At 36.7% G+C, this 23,627-nt stretch overlaps 3 protein-coding genes across 12 annotated transcripts in view; 2 read left to right on the top strand and 1 right to left on the bottom strand.

Moving 5' to 3' along the window:
* LOC127831696 (CXXC-type zinc finger protein 1-like) overlaps positions 1 to 5,438 on the bottom strand; it is a 51,318-nt gene extending 45,880 nt beyond the window's left edge. For all 3 annotated transcript variants that reach the window (XM_052356718.1, XM_052356719.1, XM_052356720.1), the window contains exon 1: positions 5,324 to 5,438. In XM_052356718.1, coding sequence (XP_052212678.1) covers positions 5,324 to 5,329 — 6 coding nt within the window. In that variant the 5' untranslated portion in view covers positions 5,330 to 5,438. The remainder of the gene's footprint in view (positions 1 to 5,323) is intronic.
* Positions 5,439 to 6,890: 1,452 nt separating this feature from the next.
* Positions 6,891 to 23,627, top strand: part of LOC127880727 (centromere protein P-like) — a 128,699-nt gene continuing 111,962 nt past the window's right edge. For 5 of the 8 annotated variants that reach the window (XM_052428093.1, XM_052428088.1, XM_052428090.1 and 2 more), the window contains exons 1-4: positions 6,939 to 7,001; positions 13,202 to 13,296; positions 16,667 to 16,742; positions 17,157 to 17,220. In XM_052428093.1, the coding sequence (XP_052284053.1) occupies positions 13,205 to 13,296; positions 16,667 to 16,742; positions 17,157 to 17,220 (232 nt within the window). In that variant the 5' untranslated portion in view covers positions 6,939 to 7,001; positions 13,202 to 13,204. Of the gene's footprint in view, positions 7,002 to 7,024; positions 7,218 to 13,201; positions 13,297 to 16,666; positions 16,743 to 17,156; positions 17,221 to 23,627 lie in introns of those variants that run through there. The other 3 variants (XM_052428086.1, XM_052428089.1, XM_052428091.1) reach the window with 3 other exon arrangements.
* On the top strand, positions 21,502 to 23,579 carry LOC127880726 (uncharacterized). The gene is made up of 2 exons (XM_052428085.1): positions 21,502 to 22,062; positions 22,432 to 23,579. Exons 1-2 carry the CDS (start codon positions 21,731 to 21,733, stop codon positions 23,447 to 23,449), a joined length of 1,350 nt encoding a protein of 449 aa, XP_052284045.1. The 5' UTR covers positions 21,502 to 21,730; the 3' UTR covers positions 23,450 to 23,579.

Here is a 23,627-nt window from a genome sequence, read left to right as displayed (position 1 = left end):
GGAAAAAGTAGGAAAAAGTATGACCGCTTGACAGCCTGCATACGGAATGACGTATTTATAATTAACCGATACCCGCTAAATACGTTAAATGTTTTTTACGTACATTTTATAATTTATAAATACTTTATTTTCTATAAATAAAACGGGCTTGTATCTTTACCGTGTTCAATTTTCGATAATCTATATAGACTTCAAATTTTATACAATATGTAACATATCTAATTTAAGCAACTGTTAAGTATGTCCGCGGCAAATTTATTCAACCAAATGACTAGTTACTTAATACTACCAGAAAGTGAAGACATGGTGGCATCATCAATTGTGTTTAATGACCAGACTGTCATCTGCCACCCAGTGTGGTTTATGACACCATGTTGTTAGTTGGGTCTGGACAATATCTGATCAAAACGAGATAATCGGATTATGCAGAACAAAGGGGCACTTAAACACCGGAATACAAAGGCTTACACGATTTTAAGATTGATGCAAACAATCAAATGAAAACTTTTGCATTTAATTTAATTAAATGTTTATTTAATGTGTCAACATGTTAGTTTTCCCAGACCAGGTCCCTGCCCAGACAAATACCATTATGTTTAATTTGTAAATGTTTTTTATTTGGAATTGATCTATTTATTGATTGTGTTCAATCTTATTTGTTTCAGTAAAGAAGAATAACTTGTTGGCATGTTAAAAAAGTGCGACAGCTGCCGATTGTCTACTTTCACTTTCACAATGTTCGATGTCGATTACCTCCGAATCCTGCTGGGTTTCAACAGTTTTTGATGAATCATTCTTTAAAAATGCGTCGATGGGTTTAGTACTTGCCGAGTCCGAACGTTTTATTTTTTTCGTGTATGAACGCCAATTGTGAGAATTTTTCTGTTTTCACATCTTGGCTCTTTTATAACCCAGATGAAAATCCGACAGGTTTCCGGTAATTAATTGACGAAATACCCTACTCGCGCAAGACTGGAATCCAGTGAAATAGTCAGGTGATTATTGCGGTCAGTTGCCCGGATAAAATTTCCAGTTCGTCGGGAGAGAGAGAGAGAGAGCGAGATCGTGGTACAAATTGGATGAGTGTCGACTCACCCAAAGGAATAAAATATCTTTGAGAGGAAAAATATTATATTTTGGTTAAAAATGATATTCTTACAGGGAAAATTGTATTTTGAGGGGAAGACATTCTGGTAGGGGAAGACGCCGAATATCGGCGTCACTTTCTTAGTAAAAAAAACCCTGCTAGCTGTTTGGATTGGTTGACTTGGTGTGGAGACCAGACTGATGATACATTTTCTATGATGGGACGGACGTATGTGATGTAGGCTTTTGATTTGGAGTCTGGATCCTGGCTTGATGTTACGACGGAGAAAAGAGAGGGTTGAGTTGGCTTACTTAGTGATGTTATCTATGTGGGTTCCCCAGTTAAGGTCGTGGCTGATGGTTACACCAAGGTATTTGGCTGAGTTGGTTGACTTTAGGTTGATTCCATGAATGCTGTATGTAGATTTGATTGGGTTTTTCTTCTTAGTGATGTGGATTACTTCGCACTTGTCCGGGTTGAAGGCCATTTGCCAGTCTTCTTCCCAGATCTGGAGGTTATTTAGGTCTTGTTGGAGTGTGTCAACATCTGACTGGCTATCTATAATCCGGTAGAGTAAGCAGTCGTCAGTGAACAGTCTGGCTGTAGAGGAGGTTTTGCTGGGCAGGTGGTTGATGTAGGCTAGAAAGAGTAGGGGGCCTAATACTGTACCCTGGGGTACTCCGGATGTGACTGGGGCTGACGAAGATATTGCGTTCTCTAGGACAACCTGTTGGGTTCGGTTTGACAGGAAGTCTTCAATCCAGTCTAGGACATTCCCTCTGACATCGTAGTTGCTGAGTTTTTGAAGGAGGCGTTGGTGAGGTACCTTGTCGAAAGCTTTAGAAAAATCGAGTAGGATTGCATCTATTTGTTTGTTCTTGTCAAGGCCCTTATCTAAGTCGTTAATTGTGAGGATGAGTTGAGTTTCGCATAAGGGTAGTTTCCTGAAGCCATGTTGACTGTCTGATAAGATATTGAAGTGTCCGAAGTGAGAGATGATGTTACTGTGGATGATATGTTCAAGGATTTTACAGGTGACAGACGTCAAGGAGATTGGGCGGTAGTTTGAAGGATCTGAGTGATTTCCCTTCTTGAAGACTGGTGCCACAAGAGCTGACTTCCAATCGTCAGGTATGCTGCCTTTATCAATAGAGAGTTGGAAGAATGACGTTAGGCCTGGTGCAAGTTCTTCAGCGCCAAGTTTCAGAAGTCTAGTTGGTATTTTGTCAGGTCCGGCTGCTTTGTGCGGTTTAAGGTTTGACAGGAGTTTCAGAACGCCATTTTTGGTAACAAGAATTGGCTTCAATGTTGGAGTGTTTTGGTCTTGGAGAGTAGGGAAGTGAGTAGTATTTTCTTTGGTGAATACAGATGAGAACTGTCTGTTTAAGATGTCGGCTTTTTGGCATTCTTTCAGGGGGGAAACTCCACATTTGTCTTTTCTCCTGGTCTTGATGTAATTCCAAAAGGTGTTTTTGTTTTCATGGTTGTCAGACAGCATGTTGGCTATGTGCTTGTCATGTGTTGATCGGTACAGTCTTTGGGACGCCTGCTTCGCTTTCTTGAATTTTGCCCAGTCGTTGGGGTCATTTGCTCGCTTGGCTGGTCTGAATAGGCGTTTTTTTCAGGCGAGTAGATTTTCTGATTTCCCGAGAAGAAAGACGTGAGGGAACATCGTCTTGGATAATTTTCTGGCAACCGTCACTAAAAAGTTTCCAGGTACTATTAATGTCTTGAGTGGCACTGACACAGTCTATGATGGATTGTGAAAGAGACAAACATTTGGTCCTGATGTTCTCCATATTGGCTTTGCTCCACATGAGGATGGTACGTTTGGCTGGTTTCTTTCGCGGAGCGCTGATGTTGGTGTCAACGAAGGTTGCATGGTGGTCGCTTATTCCAGGTATGGCTGTACAGCGATTTATCAGAGATGGACGATTGGTGTAGAAAAGGTCTAGAGTATTTTGACCACGTGTTGGAAAGTCGATAATTTGGCTTAAGCCGGAGTCGTGTTCCATGTTGAGGTATAATTCATTGATTTTACGTCTGTATTGGTGACCATGAATGGTGTTGTGCTGCCAGTCAATGTCTGGGAGGTTGAAATCGCGCTCTATCCAAATGACTGCTTCCTTGAACATCTTGCACACTCGGTTTATGCAATCTATCAGTTCTAATGTGTAGTTTTCATTGTTGTTTGTTGTTCTGTATGCGGAGCCAACAATGACAAATTGTTTGTTGATACACTCAATTTTTCGAAATATGATTTCACAGTTTGTATCTTTTTATACCGGTTCGCTTATGATGTTGTTTTTGATGAGGATCGTGCTGCCGCCATATCCATCAGGACGGTCCTTTCGGAAGATTTCGTATTCTGTGTTTGGAGGTAACACTTCAGCGTCTGTGATGGTACTCTTCAACCATGTCTCGCATCCGCAAACAATGTCACTGGAAACAGAGTCAAGGAAATTCCAGAAGTTAGCTTTCTTGTTGGCACTGGTTACGCTCTGGATGTTGAGACTGGCAACCGTGATGTTGTTCGTCCGTAGTTTATTGCGTTGTTTCTTTCTAGGGCTGGAGCAGAGAGGTGTATTGTTGTCCAACTCGTGTGAGGAGCATGAAGATCTTGATATACTTGAGATGTTGGAGATGTAACAGCTTGGGCTGAGTGGGCTTGGAGGTTCGAATATATCTGTGCTTAGATTAGAATGCAGGCTTTGTTCTTGGTTAAGCGTGTCAGGGATACTACTGTATGTAGATTGGAAGAGGCTTGATGCAAAGTTGCAGTGCTCCAGCTAGGATTTGAAGAGGGCAGGGGGGCTTTTTTGTCAAAAGGGCACTTTCGAGGCGCAGTATTTTGTGAAAAGGGCACTTTCGACTCGCAGTATTTTGTGAAAAGGGCACGTTCGAGCGCGCTGGTGTTTCTGGAATGCTTTTTATTGCATGTTAATTTATATGTTATAAATAATTGTATTATTCCCATTATTTTTAAACCATTCAAATATAATGTCTACAATGAGGATTAAACTAATTACAATGTAATAAGAGATTTATGAATTATCATATGTACAAAAAAAAAAAAAAAAAAAAAAAAAAAATTTTTTTTTTTTTTGAGGGGGGGGGGGGGGGCAGGGCGGAGGTTCGGGGGGGCAGGGCGGAGGTTCGGGAGGGCAGGGCGCGGCGCCCTTCGATTTAGGCCTAGCTGGAGCACTGAAGTTGGGTACACCGCAGCAAACACAGGTGAAACACATGCCCGACTTAGTATGTGGCAAGTAAACAGCGTCATTCATACAGTGCTCCAGCTAGGCCTAAATTTAAGGGTGCCCAGCCCTGCCCTCCCGAACCTCCGCCCTGCCCTCCCGAACCTCCGCCCTGCCCTCCCGAACCTCCGCCATGCCCCCCCCCCCAAAAAAAATTTCTTTTTTTTTTTTTACATAATTATGATAATTGATAAATCTCTTATTACATTACAAGTAACTAATTTATTTCATTTTGTAGACATTATATTTAAATGGTTTAATAATAATGGGAATAATATATTCTAACAATTATTAATAACATATAAATTAAAATGCATGTGGAAGCATTCCAGAAAAGCCCGCTCACTCGAAAGTGCCCTTTTTACAAAATTCTACGCGTCTTAAGTGCCCTTTTGGCAAAAAAGCCACCCTGCCCTTTTAAAATCCTAGTTGGAGCACTGCTCATATGAATACAGCTTGAGTGATACCATGTTTCACAGTTGTCACAGCAAATGGCCTGTTTATTCCAGTTACACTCTTTCTGGCAAACAGCACAGCACAATAACACGTTAAGTAATGAATGACTTTTTAAGCACTGTGACTAAAATGATTTAGCATGTTTGCTTTGAAATTAATTTAGAGGAAATATCAATTCTAAATCATTTGCAATGTTTATTTTTTGTTTGCGACGGGGTTAGAGTGTTTGACTAACATTCTGGAGGTTGTGGCTTCAATCCCCCGCTTGAGCCCCGTATTTTCATTATAGGTCCATGCCCCTATGATATCCTAAGACAAACACAAGTGACAAGCAAACATTCCTATTAAAAGCATTACTGAGTCCTGGAATAGCAATATCTTGATCAATGGAACGAAACGTTTTGTGGTCGAAACCTGTGCATCTCATTGTTGGCCCAAACACATTATTATCAAGCACCGTTTACGCTGAGTTTGAACAACGCAGTATGATTTAATATAATATGATGTCAGTAAAACATTGCTTTACCGTCATTTTATCCCGTGGAACACGCTTTAAATCGTCGCAAACTAGTTGTATATCTCTGCTTTTACTGTTTTCACCACCTTTTCGGTGCGTACTACGTCATTGCTTTATGCGCCAGTGAACAGGTTGAATTACACTAATTTTTTGTCCCATTACAATCTCCACGCAGCCTGTCGTTTAATACTTTCACATTCTGGTTCCAGTCAGATATTTGCCCGGAGGTTGGGTCCGATGATAAAACTGCCAAACTTCACTTTTCGTGCCTTTCCAATATATCCGATTGTGCATGCTTTGTAACAATTTAAAGACGGATCTGCCGTTTGAAATAATTTCAATACAAATATACATACAGTACACTCAACTTCTACGAAAATGCATCTCCACTGAATGCAGATAACGATAAAAAACAATGTTTTGGCAGCCTAATTTAAAGCCCCATACAAAGAGTAAAGACTTATTTAAGTGGATATTTTAGTTGACCTCCTATAAAAGACATCAACATACTCAAGACACATAAATTGAACATTAGAAATAACCACATGTAAGACATGTATCCGATTTTAAATTTCTTGTGTGCATACGAATAGAATAGGGTCGCTTGAGAAATGAACACCACAATTCAATACTAGATTACAGAGACACACATAAAATAAACGCCATTATGAGTTTTCATCGTATATTTTTTTTATCAACTCAGTAGTGTACATACAAAACAATAACACTAGCGCTCTCTGATTTTCATCTACATGTACTTAAGTGCTTAACACCATATTCTTATAAAAAATGTTTGCAGGGGTGAGTTTAATTAAATAAGGGCGAGTTATTAAGAAATTAAATGAACGAGTTCCGGTATCTATGGTTTTTTTTTCTATATATTTTTATCATTTGTGTCAATTGTGTGTGTGTATAACAAATTAAATAACTATTGTTAAATCATATTAAATATCTATAAATAAAGATCTATAAATGTGTATTACTTGTATGATACCTGTAGGATGGTTTTCGGACTCGTATGTAAGGACAACCTCCTTTTGAGCCATCCGCCATGCGAACTTAGTATAGTTTGCTGTTAAGATACTTAACAGCATATTTTTCCTTTAGTACTCATACAACCTATTTTCTTGCCAGTGTTTATCTAAGCGTTTTTTTTATGCTACTCAGGGTTTCTGCATCCACATGTTGGGATAAACTGTTCCATACATTAATAGCTCTTTAGGAGAATTGGTTCAGTGTAAATGGAAGTGCACATCTTGGTTTTTCAATATTCAAGGAGTGTTCTCTTCTGATGAATAAAAGTAGTAAACAAATCAACAGGGCAATCGTCAAGCTTTAATGTCTTCATAGATCTTTGATCATAAAAATGCACGTTAACGTTATTGCACACTTTTAAGCTAATACCGGTAATAGTGAGCTGGCGAATCGTTATTAAATCAGAGAGGATTCGTTATGAAATAAGGGGCATGTTGTTATGAGATTATGGGCAAATATAATGGGGAACGAGTCATTGTGCATTTAGATAAGAGCGCCACTCCATTCCAAACAACTAGTTGTATGTAACCGCTTGAAATATTATCTCCCTTAATTAAAATAATGTCATTGATTTTACTGTGTCATTAAGCGGTTACTTTGAATGACAGCATATTGGTAATTCGCATAAGCAGCAACATCACTCTATCATACGGTATTTCATTATTACATAAGCAGTTATTTAAATAGGCTGAAGATGCTGACTGTTGTCGGTCTGTTACCAATCAAGTTATTAGATAGTTAAAAGATGACAGAATTGCAGAATTGTCAACTGGTTCAGGATCTTACTCAGTCCTTATTTTTTCATCCATTTTGACCATTATCGACAGCAGAAATTGATATTGGCATAAAGCAGAACAAACTAAACCAAGTGAGTGAATAAGGAGGTAGTTGCAGCATCTGAGCTCCTATTGTTGATTGAACCCGCGACTTTCAGATAGGTAGTCAGACGCTAAAGAGCTAGCCCTACAGCAAATCTGTTGGAAGTGACCTTATTTCACTACACTCTTCCCCCTCTTAATGTTTCAAGGCCCAGACACGCCCGCTACAGCATGTCTTGCATCCACATGGCCCACCCAGAGACCATTAAACAGCTCACACCTACTTTCTGAATTGTTTGCCTTGTCGCCATTTTAGTGAAAAATCCTGCGCTCCAATGGGGGATTGAACCCGCGACTTCCAGAGTGGTAGTCAGACACTCTAACCACGTCCCTAAAGAGCTAGCCCAACAGCAAGGCTGTTGGAAGTGACCTTGTTTCACTAGACTTTTCCCCCTTTTAATGTTTCAAGGCCCAGACACGCCCATTACAGCATGTCTTGCATCCGCATGACCCATCTAGAAACCCATGGCCCTTGCTACACTTTGGGGGATTAGGGCCGGGGCCCTTAAAGGGGGGAATTTTGCGTCGTTTTGGGTGAAAAGGGGAATTTCAGAAGATCTTTTCACTAACCATTCAGCACTTAAAATTGCTATATTTTAATGTAATTTACATAAATATTTACATTTAATCAAAGGTTAATAGCACAATACCAGCTGGCAACTAAGGTATAAAAGTAAAAAAAAAAAAACTTTTTAAAAAATCTTTTTTGAGGGGGGAATTTTTAGCTGAATTAGGGGAAAAAAGTATACTATTTTAAGGGGGAATGGGGCCGAATTTCGGCCCCAAAAACGGCCAAATGAGGGTCCTGAAACCATTAAACAGCTCACACCCACTTTTTGAATTGTTCGCCTCTTCGCCATTATAGTGAAAATCCGGAGCTCAAACGGGGATTGAACCCGCAACTTTCAGAGTGGAAGTCAGACACTCTAACCTCGTCACAAAAGAGCTAGCCCAACAGCAAGGCTGTTGGAAGTGACCATAAATCACTACAAATCCAACTTCCAGCTATTGACCCTCTGGGTCTCTGGGAGTTGCAACTGAAAATGGCTTTTTTCAAGTAATATCGCTGCCTGGAATTGAGGAGCACTTTAATTGGTATTATTAGCAACATTAACTATTTTCTTGCATAAATAAACACAAACAAATCATAAATATATCACTAATGCACAAATTAAACCAACTGACATGATATGGTGTGCTCGCATAGTAGTACTATTAATCCAAAGTTTTAAACATATCAAAAGTTAATGAACATTTGTAAATTTTTGCAATGGACAACACCTAGTATTTCAAATTCAAAAATACCCTATTGATCTCCAGAATCCTACCGAGCTAAATCTTGTGACTAATCATCCAATTGTAATACATAAACATCTCTGAAATCTCTGTTAGATAGATCAAATCATCAATTAAAAACTTCAGCTTTTGTTTTGATAACGTTTTTTATGCCCCCGGATTGAAAGATCGGGGGTATATTGTTTTTGGCCTGTCTGTCTGTCTGTCCGTCCGTCCAACTGTCCGTCACAAAACTTTAACCTTGGTTAAACTTTTATAGCTTTTGCAATATTGAAGGTAGCAACTTCATATTTGGCTTGCATGTGTATCTCATGGAGCTGCACATTTTGAGTGGTGAAAAATAAAGGTCAAGGTCATCCTTCAAGGTCAAAGGTCAAAGATCATTGTTGTTTTCTTTCCTAAAACTTTAACCTTCGTTAAAGTTTGGTCATTACTTTTTAAATATTGAACATAGCAATTTGATATTTGGCATGCTTGTGTATCTCATGGAGCTGCACGTTTTGAGTGGCTAAAGGTCAAGGTCATCGTTCAAGGTCAAAGGTAAAATTTATGGCTTCAAAGCGGCGCAATAGGGAGCATTGTGTTTCTGACAAACACATCTCTTGTTTTTTTATAATTTTTTTGTTTTGAGTATGTATTTGCAAATGACATGCAAATTGATGTTGATGGTAACTGGTATTGTGTTTGTTGCAATGTATTGGTTGATTGAACTCGATTTTATAGACATACATGAGACCAGTGTTTTTCTTCTATATAAAGTTGTACCTTAAAATTGCACCATTCCCAATGAGACCATTTTTTCGAATTTCAAAATAAAAAATTCTCAATTCAAAAAAGATCCCAAATTCTCAGAAAAAATTGGCGAAGAGTTGCATATGCATATGTTAATCCCTTTTTGTCAAAATATCGCAGTCTACACAATAGGTCCATATGCCTGCAAAGCATGTTTTCACAACACCCAACACTTAATCCAGTTTTGTCCGGATATTCTGTTTACTCAGTACTGTATACAGTAAAATAACTGCTTCAATAATGAATCATCTAAAACACCGTAGGGTTATAGAACAGATACAGCATGTTAGATTTGAAATTAATTTTGAGAAAATGTCTATTCAAAATTATTTGCAATATAATTTAGTTAAAATGAACAACACAATGTTTAACCAAATTAAAAAAAAATCAATTGCCTATGCAACATAGTTGTTGTACAAAAATAAAAACACCCACACTTTCTATCCAGTAACATGACGATTTATACAGTGGCATATTTTTCACCCTTTTTATCGGGACAAAGGATAAACACTTAAGGCAAGTGCAGAAATTATTTGAAGCTAGAATTTGATGACATTGCATTAACATTAAAATACAAAAGTTACAAACTTAATTATTGTCATTTGAGAATGCAACAAAATGTTTACAGTTTAAGATATAAATTAATTATTTTATTTTTTTTAAGTCTTAAAAGTGTCGAAAAAAATGTTATGACAATTTTAAGCATGAAATGCACAAAGTCCACAAGGATTATACCAGGTTGCCATCATCAGTCTTCTAAATAACTAGCCACAATTTTTTTGTGATGGAGTACACCGTAAGGACTGATTAGTGCAATAGGTATAACGACGCCAGCAAACTGCAGCAAAAGCACTGATATTATCCATTGATAGTGACACTGGGTTATTCACGCAAAACTGATTCACAATTTTTCGCATATTCAGTGCCTTGGAGCCATACTCTAATACTACTCGTTAAGTAGTATGTAGCCAATTTTTGTGTAAAATGAAAACAACCAAACAAATAACTGGTTCTGATTATCACGTGAGCATTTATACAATTCTGAGTTTTAAAATTAGGGAATGTGCATCAACTATTGAGTCCAGTGCTTTGTTGTCAGATGTTTATTAAAGCAACATTTTATCGACAGTTGAGTCAACTGACGCAATTCTGGTTCATTCAGAGGCAGGTTATCCTATCGAACCCGATGCTCAAAGTCCTGATTTAGACCCCTGATACTCTCAAGCACAACCTCAAATAAAAGAGTGTTTGGTTTAATAAACTAATTATTTAGTGTTTGTAGAAACTGGATTTTACTGGAAATCACTCACCACTTTGATGTTAATATGCAACTTATTATTTGACCATGTTTTATTAAGTTTCCAGCTTGATGAATAAATTTCCCAATTTGTATGAAAACGGCACTTATTTTCCGAATTCGACCAGTACCAGTTCCATTCCCAAAGTGGTGAGAAAAAACGCTGAAGACATATTTTTTTATCATGAAAATGACCCTTATCAGGAACAACTTTGAGCTGTACATAACTATGTACCCATAACAGCTACTGAGAACAAACATTTGCTTGCTCCAATGTTTTTGAATAAAAATCTGTCGAACAACCGATCAATTTGTTGAGGCCGTCACTTATTGGTTGACCATTTGATTAGAAAAGATAAGAATAACAACAGATAATTAAATCAATACAAAAATGTTCTGACATTGTTTCTTGTTAATCAGTTAAACACTGTATTATGTGAATTGGGAATAAGACATCAAACTGGGAATGGACATCATTTTGGTGATTTTCTCAAACAAAACTATTCATCATGATCTACATTAAGTTTTGTAATATATTATATATAATTTAAGCTTAATAAGCAATTTTCCATGACTTTTTCATTAACAGTGATTGTATTTTTATCATTTAAAGTGTATTTTTAAACCGTGTCCATGTGCGGCATGGACACAGTTTCATTTCATGAGGATTTTATTTTTTAATTAATAAAAAATCCAGTTTAAAAGTAAAATCAATTTAAATGATGCTATTATATATGCAAGTATCTGTTTTAATTATAATTTGTCAAACTAGATAAATACAACATATAAATCTGCATATTATGCACTTTTGATAAAACACAATTTATTCCCAAATTGATGTCTTATTCCCAATTCACATAACACAGTGTTGTTATGACCTCTGCCCTAGAATCAGTTACCAGTTGACCCATATTATATTTTGATTTTAAGTGTATTTTCTATATGAGCAGCACTCTTGGGAAACACGGTTTAATGCATATGGATTAAGTGTTGTCCCAGATTAGCCTAGCGATTTTTCTTCCCCAATTGGGAATAGTACCCGTATCATACAATTGGGAAAAATTAGTGCGAAAAAAACCCCCTGAAATTGGGAAAATTATCGTCGTGAAATCTTCCATTTGGGAATTATGTGGTTTTTTAGCTCGACTGTTTTCAGAGAAAACCCGAGGTATTGTCATAGCCAGCTCGTCGTGTCGTGTTGTCCGCGTCGTGCTAAAACCTTAACATTTTGTCAAGGTTTTGAACATTGGCTCTAAAATCAAAGTGCTTCAACCTACAACTTTGAAACTTCATATGTAGCTGCACCTTGATGAGTTCTACATGCCACACCCATTTTTGGGTCACTAGGTCAAAGGTCAAGGTCACTTAACCTCAAAAGCTTTCATTTATTCAAAACTGCACCCGCAGCCAAGCGTGGCACCCGTTATGCAGTGCTCTTGCTCTTGTTAATTGCTTGGTATCAATAGCACAAACCAACTCAAATATTAATTTACATTCATTTTGGCTTGAAATGTTCAGTATCAGTGCTCATTTTATTTGCAGATAATCCTTTTTTGAAAAAAATGGATGACATTTTCCTTCCCTTTGGGAATTTTGTAGTTTTTCTTCAGTTGGGAAAGTACCTTTTACGAGTACTTCATAAAGAAGGGAAAAAATCTTTGTAGCCTGTGCAATCTACACAGACTTTAAATGGACGACAGTTTCAGCTTACAGGTGTTGTTTTTTTATGCACCAGGTTGGCATATAGCAGTTGAACTGTCAGTCCATTTGTCTGTCTGTGTGTTCGTCCGAAAACTTTAACATCGGCCATAACTTTTTCAATATTGAATATAGCAACTTGATATTTGGCATGCATGTTTATCTCATGAAGCTGCACATTTTAAGTGGTGAAAGGTCAAGGTCATCCTTCAAGGTCAAAAGTCAAAAAATACAATCCAAGGGAAGTAATAAGCTTTAAAAGGGAGATAATTTCTAAACCTGCCAAACGATATATTGAAATTTTATTTCAAAGCGGCGAAATAGGGGGCAGTGTGTTTCTGACAAACTCATCTCTTGTTCGTTAAAAGAAGTCTTTTCTTTTGTCATTCCTGATTAGTTGGTTCTAACTTTTGTAGGGAAAAGGGTACACAACTGCCCACACATAATACTCTTAATAAGCTAGTCTCCTGATATTAGCTTAAATTTCATTAAGTATTTCGATAAAATATTATATTACAATGTGCACATTATTACAGTATTTTACTTCTTATTTAGGTTATTTATGAGCCCAGAGGTGAAATTTTACTCCTTTTAGCTGATGTCCTCTTTCAATATCAAACTTATTTTGTGTACAACATTAGAATAATTAAACTTTCAGTGCTTGAACCGAATTTTGCAGGCCTTTGCAAACAGTTTGGATCCAGTTTAGACGCCACAGAAATTGGCATCTCATCAGGATCCAAACTGTTTGCTATTTTGATAGTATTCTTTGACATTTTTTTGAAGAAAATGCTAATTTTAGGAATTCAGCAGATGACATTTTAGCAGACGACAAATTTCCCAGCATGCAAAGGGTTAGTCCTTAATACTTTTCTTTGTAAACCTCCGTAGGTTATGATGGCCGCATCCTTAGAGGAGAGTGTAAAAAGCCTTCAGGACAGAATAGCTGCTTTGGAGGAAGAAAATAACCTTCTGAAAAATGCAAAGTAAGTGAAAAATGAATGTTCAATTCCTAATATGGGTTGTTTCTGTTGAGTCGTGGTTATAGAGAACCAGAGAAATCCCTTGATAGAACATTCGCACATGATGCAGTTTGTTTCGGTAAAAGTTTTAATTAAGTCACCATTGTTTTGCTGCTCGAAAATGCAACAAAAATCTGTAAATATTGTAAATCAGTATAACTCCATACGTTCATATCAAATACAAACACTGTATCTTATTATGCTCCCCCAACATTTTTTGGGGGAGCATATAGTCGCCGCTTTGTCTGTCCGTGCGTGTGTCAGTTTGTCCGTGCACAATTTTTGTCCAGGCTATTTCTCAGGAATTAATGACCGGAATTCAATTAAACTTTATGGGAAGCTTCACTACCAAGAGGAGATGTGCATATTATCAGCCAGTTATGGACCGATGATTTTTCACAGACTTATGGCCCTTTGAAATTTTCCATTAACTGTACATATAGTGCAATTCTTGTCCGGGCGATTTCTCAGCAACTAATGACTGGAATTCAATGAAACTTTATGGGAAGCTTCACTACCAAGAGGAGATGTGCATATTATCAGCCGGTTCTCGTCGGATGATTTTATCACAGAGTTATGGCCCTTTGAAATTTTCCATTGTACATATAGTGCAACTCTTGTCTGAGCCATTTCTTAGCAACTTATTATGGGAATTCGATGAAACTTTATGGGAAGCTTTACTACCAACAGGAGATGTTCATATTATCAGCCGATTATGGTCAGATGATTTTTCACAGAGTTATGGCCCTTTGAAATTTTCGATAAACTGTACATATAGTGCAATTCTTGTCCGGGCTATTTCTCCCCAATTACTGACTGGAATGCAATGAATCTTTATGGGAAGCTTAACTACCTTGAGGAGATGCGCATGTTATTTGTGGGTTCTGGTAAGATGATTTATTTAGAGAGTTATGGCCCTTAGACATTTTTAAGTTGCTAAACCATCCATCGTTTTACTTTGTCCAAAGTTATAACCCTCAAGACGTTTACTTTTATATGAATATATAGTGCAATATTGTGACAAAAGAACTTTTGGGTAGCATCACCCGTCTCTGACGGTTTCTTGTTTGTTACAAGAAAATTCTTTACTTATGATTTTTGTCTATGCTAGAGCGTTTGTTTACATTTTTTTAACAAATGGCGGTCTCTAAGAAAAGGACCACCCCACGACTCAAAAGGGATATAGCATGCTGATTCACAAGCAGAGAGTAACTCATTTCAAATCAAAGTTGTCTTATGAAGATCTGTGATAATTCTTCAAATCAAAGGTATGTTTCAGGAAGATATGCGATAATTACTTCAAATTTAAGCTATCTTATGAAATTCTGTGATAATTACTTTCAATCAAAGTTGTCTTATGAAATCTGTTATCAGAATACACCATTACTAAGGTTTCTGCGAATAAGGTTACTAAGGTCAGGGCCCTCAATCTGGCCCCCCCCCCCTGAAAAGTATACTTTTTTCCCCTTTTTGGGGGAAAAATTCCCCCTAAAAAAAATAAAAATAATATATATTTTTTTTTTATACATATATGTGTCTCATGATTATTATATCTCAATTCTATTTTAATTTAATCTTGTCAAACATACTAAATTATGAAAAAAGCAATCAATATAGTGCAAACATGTACAAATGTTATAATTAGAGAGTAAGTAAAAAATCCCCCCATAAGGGAAACGCCGCGAAAATTCCCCCTGCTATGGGTAGCGACCCGCTTCCCCTAAAACGGATTGAGGGCCCTGAAGGCAGTTCTGAAGATGTTAACTGTGACCTTCACTGTTTGTAGGAATTTCAAAAATTGTAGTTTACTGATACAGAACTTTTGTTGAAGAAAGTTTAGCAAGGCAATATAGGGGCATTAATAAGGGGCCTGCAAAATCAGGATACCATTTCAGCTGCGCTCTGAGAAAATGGAGCTTACGGCAGTTTTAATTGATTGTTCATTTTATAAACCGCAGCGATTTTTTTTTGCCCTATTGGGAAAAGTAACTGTTCCAGCCCAATTGGGAAAAATATGTGCAAAAACACCTGAAATTGGGAAAATTCGTACCATGAATTCTTCATATTAGGAAATTGGTGTATTAGATTTTTTGTTCCCAAATAATTTAAAATTGATAAGTGTTGTCAAGTTGTCAATATTATATTTACTTAGGTTCAAGCCATGGAGCTGCAGAGGGAAACTAAATCTTATCTTTAAAAAAAAATATTTTGTTTTTGTTGGAAACCTCTAATTGGGATTTTTTCTTACAGCAATTATGAAATTTGTAGTTTTATCCCAATTGGGAAAGTGCCGGTTTCCGGCACCGTATAAAGAAAGAAAAAACTCGCTGAACCAATATTGTGTACAAAAATTGTAATGTTTACAAAACCTTTTTTATGATTATATTTAAACAATCCTGATATAAACACATTGACCAAAATCAATAATATATATCTGTCACAAACATGTATACTTTGAAAGGCACAATGCTGTGCTTTATAACGACCTACTAGGTGTTCTTATTACAACGCAGAAACTGAAACTGACATTTAACTTGTATTTAAGTCTTTCAGTGCTGGAACCGAATTTTGAAGGTCTTTGCAAACAGTTTGGATCCAGATGAGACACCACAGAACGTGGCGTCTCATCAGGATCCAAACTGTTTGCTATTCTGATAGTATTCTTTGAAAAAACTCGAAGAAAATGATAATTTTAGAAATTTAGCAGACGACATTTTAGCAGACTACAAATTTCCCAGCATGCAAAGGGTTAAGTCTTCCTCTGGGAAACCCGTTCTTCATGCATGTGTAAAGTGTCGTCTGAGATTAGCCTGTGCAGTGGGTGTTTCCGCCTTATCTGGATTTTTGCTTTGAAGCAGAAAGTGTTTTCCCTGATCAGCCTTTACAGACATGTATAAAGGCTTTAAGCCCCATTTTCCCATGGCGAGGCTAATTTACATAATGTTTTATCAGCGAGTAGAAATTTTTTGTAGCACAAAATATAACACAGAATTATCTTTCAATTGCATTATTGAAAAATGTAAATTAAAGTAGAAAAATATCAAGACAACAGGAAACATTTTCTGTTTTGGATAGGCTAGCTAACATATTTTAAACGAATAAAAAAATGCCATCAATTCTTTCAGGCCTCATAGCAAAAAAAAAAATTCAACATTTCGTTGGAAATTAACAAAGGTCAAAACTTTGGAAAGACAGTTATGCCAAAAATGATATGATTAGTTGTACGAGCTTTAGTCACCATTAATTTGATGTTTGTTCCAAATCATGTATTCTGCCCTGCGATGTATTTTGTATCAATTATTAAGTGCATAATAATGTTTACAAACAATTTCAGACAAAAACACCTGCCTTTTCATGAAGATAAAGAAGATAGTGAAACACATAAAACAATTGAATCCTTACAGCAGCAGGTCTGTTGAATATATTACGCATATATTATGTAGATCTTTTATATTTATTTATGTGGAACAAAAAGCATTTTAATTCTTGTTACCATAAACATTTTTTTACAACAGTAAAACTTCTTTTGCTTGATTTCTCAGTTGGATGACAAATATACTTGAACTATCAAAGGGCTTGAGTTATGGCAGCGTCCATAAAGGTATAAGAGGTGTAATAACTCGGCCAACATAAGTGTTTTGTGACCATAATAAAACTTAGCCAATTTTGCATAGGTGCTACATTATTAAGTATTCGCTGTCAGATTTGTTTTAAATGGATCGCATAGCTTTGTAACATGGCTGTATTTAACAATTCTTGTATTACTGGTATATAAATACATGTAATGATGTTTGTCATTGGTAAATGTTCTACCTTTCTTTCAGGTTGCCATTTTGAGAGACCTTTCGCCATTTCGTTTCAGTGGTTTATCAGAAGTACTTTCTCAAGGTTTGTTTGAAATAACGTTTTTCAAAAAAATACAAATCTATGTTGACCATCTAGACAGTCAAGGTCACTGTGACTAAAAATAGTAACAAGCTTTGTTAGAAACTTACATGCAGACCTTGCATGGGATTTCATTTTTGGCTAGATGGTAAAGGTTTTGTTACAAAAAGAAGATATGCAAACAGGTGGTTTTTGGTTAAAGGGGCCTTTTCACGTTTGGGTAAATTGACAAAATTGACAAAAGTTGTTTCAGATTCACAAATTTACGTTTTCGTTATGATATTTGTGAGGAAACAGTTATACTGAACATTTACCATGCTCTAAAATAGCCATTATATGCATCTTTTGACGATTTAAAAAAAACAAAAATTATAAAGCGTTGCAACGCGAAACAAATTAATAATTTGGAGAGTTCTGTTGTTGTCTTTATTTTGTGAAACTACGAAGATTGCTTATATAAAGTATAAAATACAACTGATATTCTATCTGGAAGGATGACCGTGTGGTCTAAGTGGGAGACTTTTTACTCCAGGAATCCAGGGGTCAGTGGTTCGAGCCCTGCTGAGGGTTACCTTTTTTAGCTCATCTATTTTTTGAAAAAAAATTATGAGCTATTGTCATCACCTTGGCGTCGGTGTCTGTGTTGGTGTCGGCATCTGCGTCTGCGTCGGCGTTGGCGTCGGCGTCCGGTTAAGTTTTGCGTTTAGGTCCACTTTTCTCGCTATTGCATTCAAACTTGGTACACTTACTTACTATCATGAGAGGACTGGGCAGGCAAAGTAAGATAACTCTGGCGTGCATTTTGACAGAATTATGTGCCCTTTTTATACTTAGAAAATTGAAAATTTTGATTAAGTTTTGCGATTAGGTCCACTTTTCTCAGAAAGTATCAATGCTATTGCATTCAAACTTGGTACACTTACTTACTATCATGAGGGGACTGGGCAGGCAAAGTAAGATAACTCTGGCGTGCATTTTGACAGAATTATGTGCCCTTTTTATACTTAGAAAATTGAAAATTTTGGTTAAGTTTTGTGTTTAGGTCCATTTTATTCCGTATTGTATCAAAGCTATTGCTTTCATACTTGCAACACTTACTAACTATCATAAGGGGACTGTGCAGGCAAAGTAATGTAACTCTGACTGGCATTTTGACAGAATTATGTGCCCTTTTTATACTTAGAAAATTGAAAATTTGTTTAAGTTTTGTGTTTAGGTCCACTTTATTCCTACAGTATCAAAGCTATTGCTTTCATACTTGCAACACTTATTAACTATCATAAGGGGACTGTGCAGGCAAAGTTATGTAACTCTGACTGGCATTTGGACGGAATTATGGGCCCTTTATACTTAGAAAATTGAAAATTTGGTTAAGTTTTGTGTTTTGGTCTACTTTACCCCTAAAGTATCATAGATATTGCTTTCATACTTGGAACACTCGCAAACTATCATAAGGGTACATTAAAAGGACAAGTTGCATAACTCTGGTTGTCATTTTTACGGAATTATGGCCCTTTTTTGACTTAGTAACTTTGATTATGGTTAAATTTTGTGTTTCGATCCACTTTACTTCTTAAGTATCAAGGCTTTCAAACTTCAAACACTTTCATGCTAACATGCGGTTACTGTACCTGGCAAGTTGAATTTTATCTTGACCTTTGAATGACCTTGACTCTCAAGGTCAAATTATTAAATGTTGCTAAAAATGCCATAACTTCTTTATTTATGATTAGATTTGATTGATACTTTGACAAAACTACTCTTACCTGACATACCACAATAGACTCCACCCAAAACATCCCCCGTGCCCTCCCCCCCCCCCCCCCCCCCCGAAAATGTCCACGCCCCCACACTATACACCCCTCTTCACTCCACCCCTCCCTCCTTTGTGATTGAAAATGAGAGTACCTTCACCTTTTAAAAGAAAATAGATGAGCGGTTTGCACCCGCAAGGCGGTGCTCTTGTTTTTTCTTTTTTTAATGTTATTCTTGATTTTTACTTGAGCTTTTATATCTAACTTTAACATTTTTCAATATAAAGCATTTAATGACATACTTACTTTAATAACAAGAGTTGGCAATGACCAATCTTGATGGAAATTTGGGTATTGAAAGCTTTGGTGGAGACCAAGTTAGTGATTGTTTTTGGGGCTCGTTTTGTCACTGTTACTAAAAATAGAAAAACAGTTTCTGTTCAGTAACTTGAGATTTGATGGAAGTATTGCGCTGAAATTGTGTGAATCGCTTGCCTCATTACAAACAGAACCTAGCGTCCATTCCATTCCATTTGTGACCAGTAGTGTCAAGGTCAGTGTGTTTAAAAATAGAAAAAATCTTCACACTTCATAAGTTGAGGACATTGTTTTAAAAATTGTGTTACAAGTTAACATGGAGGCCTAAATGGGGAGGCCTTTTGCTGCCAGTTGGATTAAGGTGAAGGTCGCTGTATCTCAAAGTAGCTAAACCTATCTTGGGATTTCAACATTATTTGAATAATAGTTAACCCTTTCAGTGTGGGAACCGAATTTTGAAGGCCTTTGCAAACAGTTTGGATCCAGATGAGATGCCACAGAACGTGGCGTCTCATCTGGATCCAAACTGTTTGCTATTCTGATAGTATTCTTTGAAAAAAATCGAAGAAAATGCTAATTTTAGAAATTCAGCAGACGACATTTTAAAAGAGGACAAATTTCCCAGCATGCAAAGGGTTAATTAATTTCTTAAGCCATAAAAACCTGGATGAGACGCATTTTAATATTTCTTGTTTAGATAAAAAATAAAAGCACAGTAATGTAGTAGTGAAGTTTTGACGACCATTATATTTAATAAAAAATCAACATGTTGAAGGCTCCTTCTTCTCACCTAGGCTTTGCTGTGACCTTCAGTTTAATAAAGGCTTGCTTGAGACATTTTTTATGCCCCCTGATCGAATGATCGGGGTTTATTGTTTTTGGCCTGTCTGTCTGTCATTGTATGTGTGTGTCGAAAAACTTAACCTTGGTCATAACTTTTGCAATATTGAAGATAGCAACTTGATATTTGGCTTGCATGTCTATCTCATGGAGCTGCACATTTTGAGTGGTGAAAGGTCAAGGTCATCCTTCAAGGTCAAAGGTCAAATATATGGCTTCAAAGAGGTGCAGTAGGGGGCATTGTGTTTCACAAACATCGTTTTGTTTTGTCGAGCAGTATGTAAGATTCAAAACAAATCAAATCTGCTATCTTTGTGATTGTGCATTACAAGTTCAATCAACCATGCTCTAAGAAGTATTGTGATATTTTCTGATATGTGTTGTGGCAAAACTAGGATTCATGTATGTTTGCAAATTCTGGTCATGAATATAATCAGAACAACACTTTACTTTTAAAGTTAACTGTCTGTGGCGTAGCGGGTCTGGAGTCTGCATAGCAATCAGGAGGTCAGGGAATCGATCCACACTCTGGGTTCTATCTCAGGATCTTCTTAATTCACTAAGTACTGGTTTTGCCCAGGACAATTTTATGCCCCCGGTAGGGTGGTATATAGCAGTTGAACTGTCCGTCAGTCAGTCTGTCCGTCCGTCTGAAAACTTTAACATTGCCCAAAACTTTTGCAATATTGAAGATTGCAACTTGTTATTTGGCATGCATGTGTATCTCATGGAGCTGTACATTTTGAGTGGTGAAAGGTCAAGGTCATCCTTCAAGGTCAAAGGTCAAATATGTGTCTTCAAAACGGCGCAGTAGATGGCATTGTGTTTCTGACAAACACATCTCTTGTTTATTTTATTTTATTAGTAACATAATAACAGAAACAAGTTTTTATGCTCTCGGTAGGGTGGCATATAGCAGTTGAACTGTCCGTCAGTCAGTCCGTCTGTCCGAAAACTTTAACATTGCCCATAACTTTTGCAATATTGAAGATAGCAACTTGATATTTGGCATGCATGTGTATCTCATGGAGCTGCACATTCTGAGTGGTGAAAGGTCAAGGTCAAGGTCATGCTTCAAGGTCAAAGGTAAAATATATGACTTCAAAGCGGCGCAGTAGGGGGCATTGTGTTTCTGACAAATACATCCTCTTGTTCTTGATTTTATAATTATTTATTGCTATTCAAACATTGTTATATATGTTGAAATGTAAATCAATTGACATTTTTAAAAATATGAAAATCAGTGAATAAGTCCCTTTAACTGAATACATGTATCAAGTTTAACCCATTTTCAGAAAGTGGTTTATCGTAAACCTGTTATCAGCAAATTGATTTATGTACAAGATCTGTTTGTAACTTGGACTATGGACTTGTTCTTCAGTGTGTATTTAAAGTGGGTTGTGAGCTTAAAAAGCTTTCGTAATTCAGCCTTTTTGTCAGTTTTAAGTTAAGTAACTTAGTTATTATAATACTTTCTAAAACTGTGTCTGTAATTTAGCTTTCTGGTTTTGAAAACGCTCATTTTATTTTCTTAAAGTAGTCAAAATAATAGTGAATACGCAACTTTTAAATCACTGGACAGTTCACAATACCTTTTGAAAATGGCAAGTTCTGTAGATTCAGTTCATAAAAGTTCAGATTCAGTGAAAGACTATTCTTGTGTTGGATGCCTAAGTCAAAATATAGAAAAAAGTGCTGACTTTTTTTGTGAAACATGTTTCAAGTGTTTTTGCGAAAAATGCCTTTATCATCACAATCAAGTATTTGTAAACCATGTGACATATGGAAGAAGAGAAACAAATAAATGGCCTCTTGAAAAGGCAATTGAGGATTTGCTACTGAAATGTGATGTTCACAACAACAAGAAACTGAAAATGTTCTGCCAGGACCACAGTCAGCTGTGCTGCCCGGATTGTGTTTTACTGAATCACAGGTATGTGACTCTTAATCATAAACTAACATGCATTTAAAGTGATCACAGGTTCAAAAGTAGGTTGTTATCACTTTCATTGATCACATACTAGTATCTAAATTATGTAGCAGTTCCATAGTTCAGTTGTTTAAAACATTATACGAGTTGTTCTAAACTTTTATATGTTGATAGTATGATATTTGAGGACATTATTGCTAGACATCTAGATTACAAAATGGGGCACTTATTGTTTGCAAAGCACACTTGACAAGGGTTTCGGTAGAGGACTATTTGAAACTAAATTAGGCTTAAAATGTTTTCTAAATAGTGCTTTTCAATTTTATACGCCATAGTGATGATTTTTAATTACATTTCATTTTGGTATTTCAGACAGTGTACAAATTTGGCTCTAATTTCGGAATCAGTCAAAACGCTGTCTGTGGATATGCAGCAGTTGTCAAAAAAAATTCAATCAATTATTGCTGATCTAAATAAGTTTAAGAGAGAACAAGAGACCAGCATTCTGTCCATTGAAGAATCATATAGTGAAAAACTGCAAGAAATCAGAAACCAGCGTAAGAAATTAAATGCAGCTCTTGATGAACTAGAAAATACAACATTGAAAGAACTGGATGAAATAAGGACCACATTGCAAACCTCTCTTAAGAAAGATGTTGACAGCTGTGGCAGACTGAAGGATGAACTGCAACAACTCAGTGAAGCTGTACAGGGCCTTTGTGATAAGAGCATTCAAGACATAGAGTTCATAGCCAGCAGGAAATGTCTGGATAAGATACAAGAGTCTGAGAAATATCTGAAGGAGAACCCAGTGAAGGTTCAGAGTTCAATAATATTCAAGGCAAACAGTGATATTGAGCAGTACCTGTCTCAACAGTCTGATCTTGGGAGGTTTGTGGACAGTATGCAGTCTCTGAAACTTAAGAAAAATCCAGACCAGGTGTTGACTGTAAAGAGTAAATCTGAGTATAATGTGAAAATATCAAATGACACATGTCTCAATTGCTCTATCAGCGGCATTTGCAGCCTTTCTAGTGGTCATATCATTGTTGCAGATCACTCTAATAAGAAAGTTAAACTGTTGGACAAGAATTACAAGGTTTCCAGTCACTGTGATATGCCTAGTTCTCCATTGGATATTTGCCAAATCACAGCAAGTGAAGTGGCTGTGACTCTTGGTTATGCCGGTGTGCAGTTTATGTCTGTAAGCAATGGGCAGCTGGTGAATGGAAGGAAGTTACAGTTGCCACATGCTGCTGTTGGCATTGCCCACCATCAGGGAGGATTGTATATCACCGATAACACTGCACTCTACCACTACACCCTGACTGGGAACATTGTGAAAAAGCTTTGTGAAAGAGATATATATTCACCATGTAATGGTATGTAAATATATCTGAGAATTGAGCTCATTGTAAACACATGCATATACAGTCAATTTTGTGGATGCGACCACTTGAATTAAGTGACCTTTGTCTTATAAAACCACTTTGAATTCCCCATGAGCGTTTTCACTCTATTTTGATATTGTATTAAGCGACTTTTGTCTAACGCGACTAGAGACCGCT

Source organism: Dreissena polymorpha, chromosome 5, assembly GCF_020536995.1.
Source record: "Dreissena polymorpha isolate Duluth1 chromosome 5, UMN_Dpol_1.0, whole genome shotgun sequence".
Taxonomy (NCBI): Eukaryota; Metazoa; Mollusca; class Bivalvia; order Myida; family Dreissenidae; genus Dreissena; species Dreissena polymorpha.
Note: the sequence above shows the minus strand (reverse complement) of the source record. Positions and strands in the feature narration are given on the sequence as shown.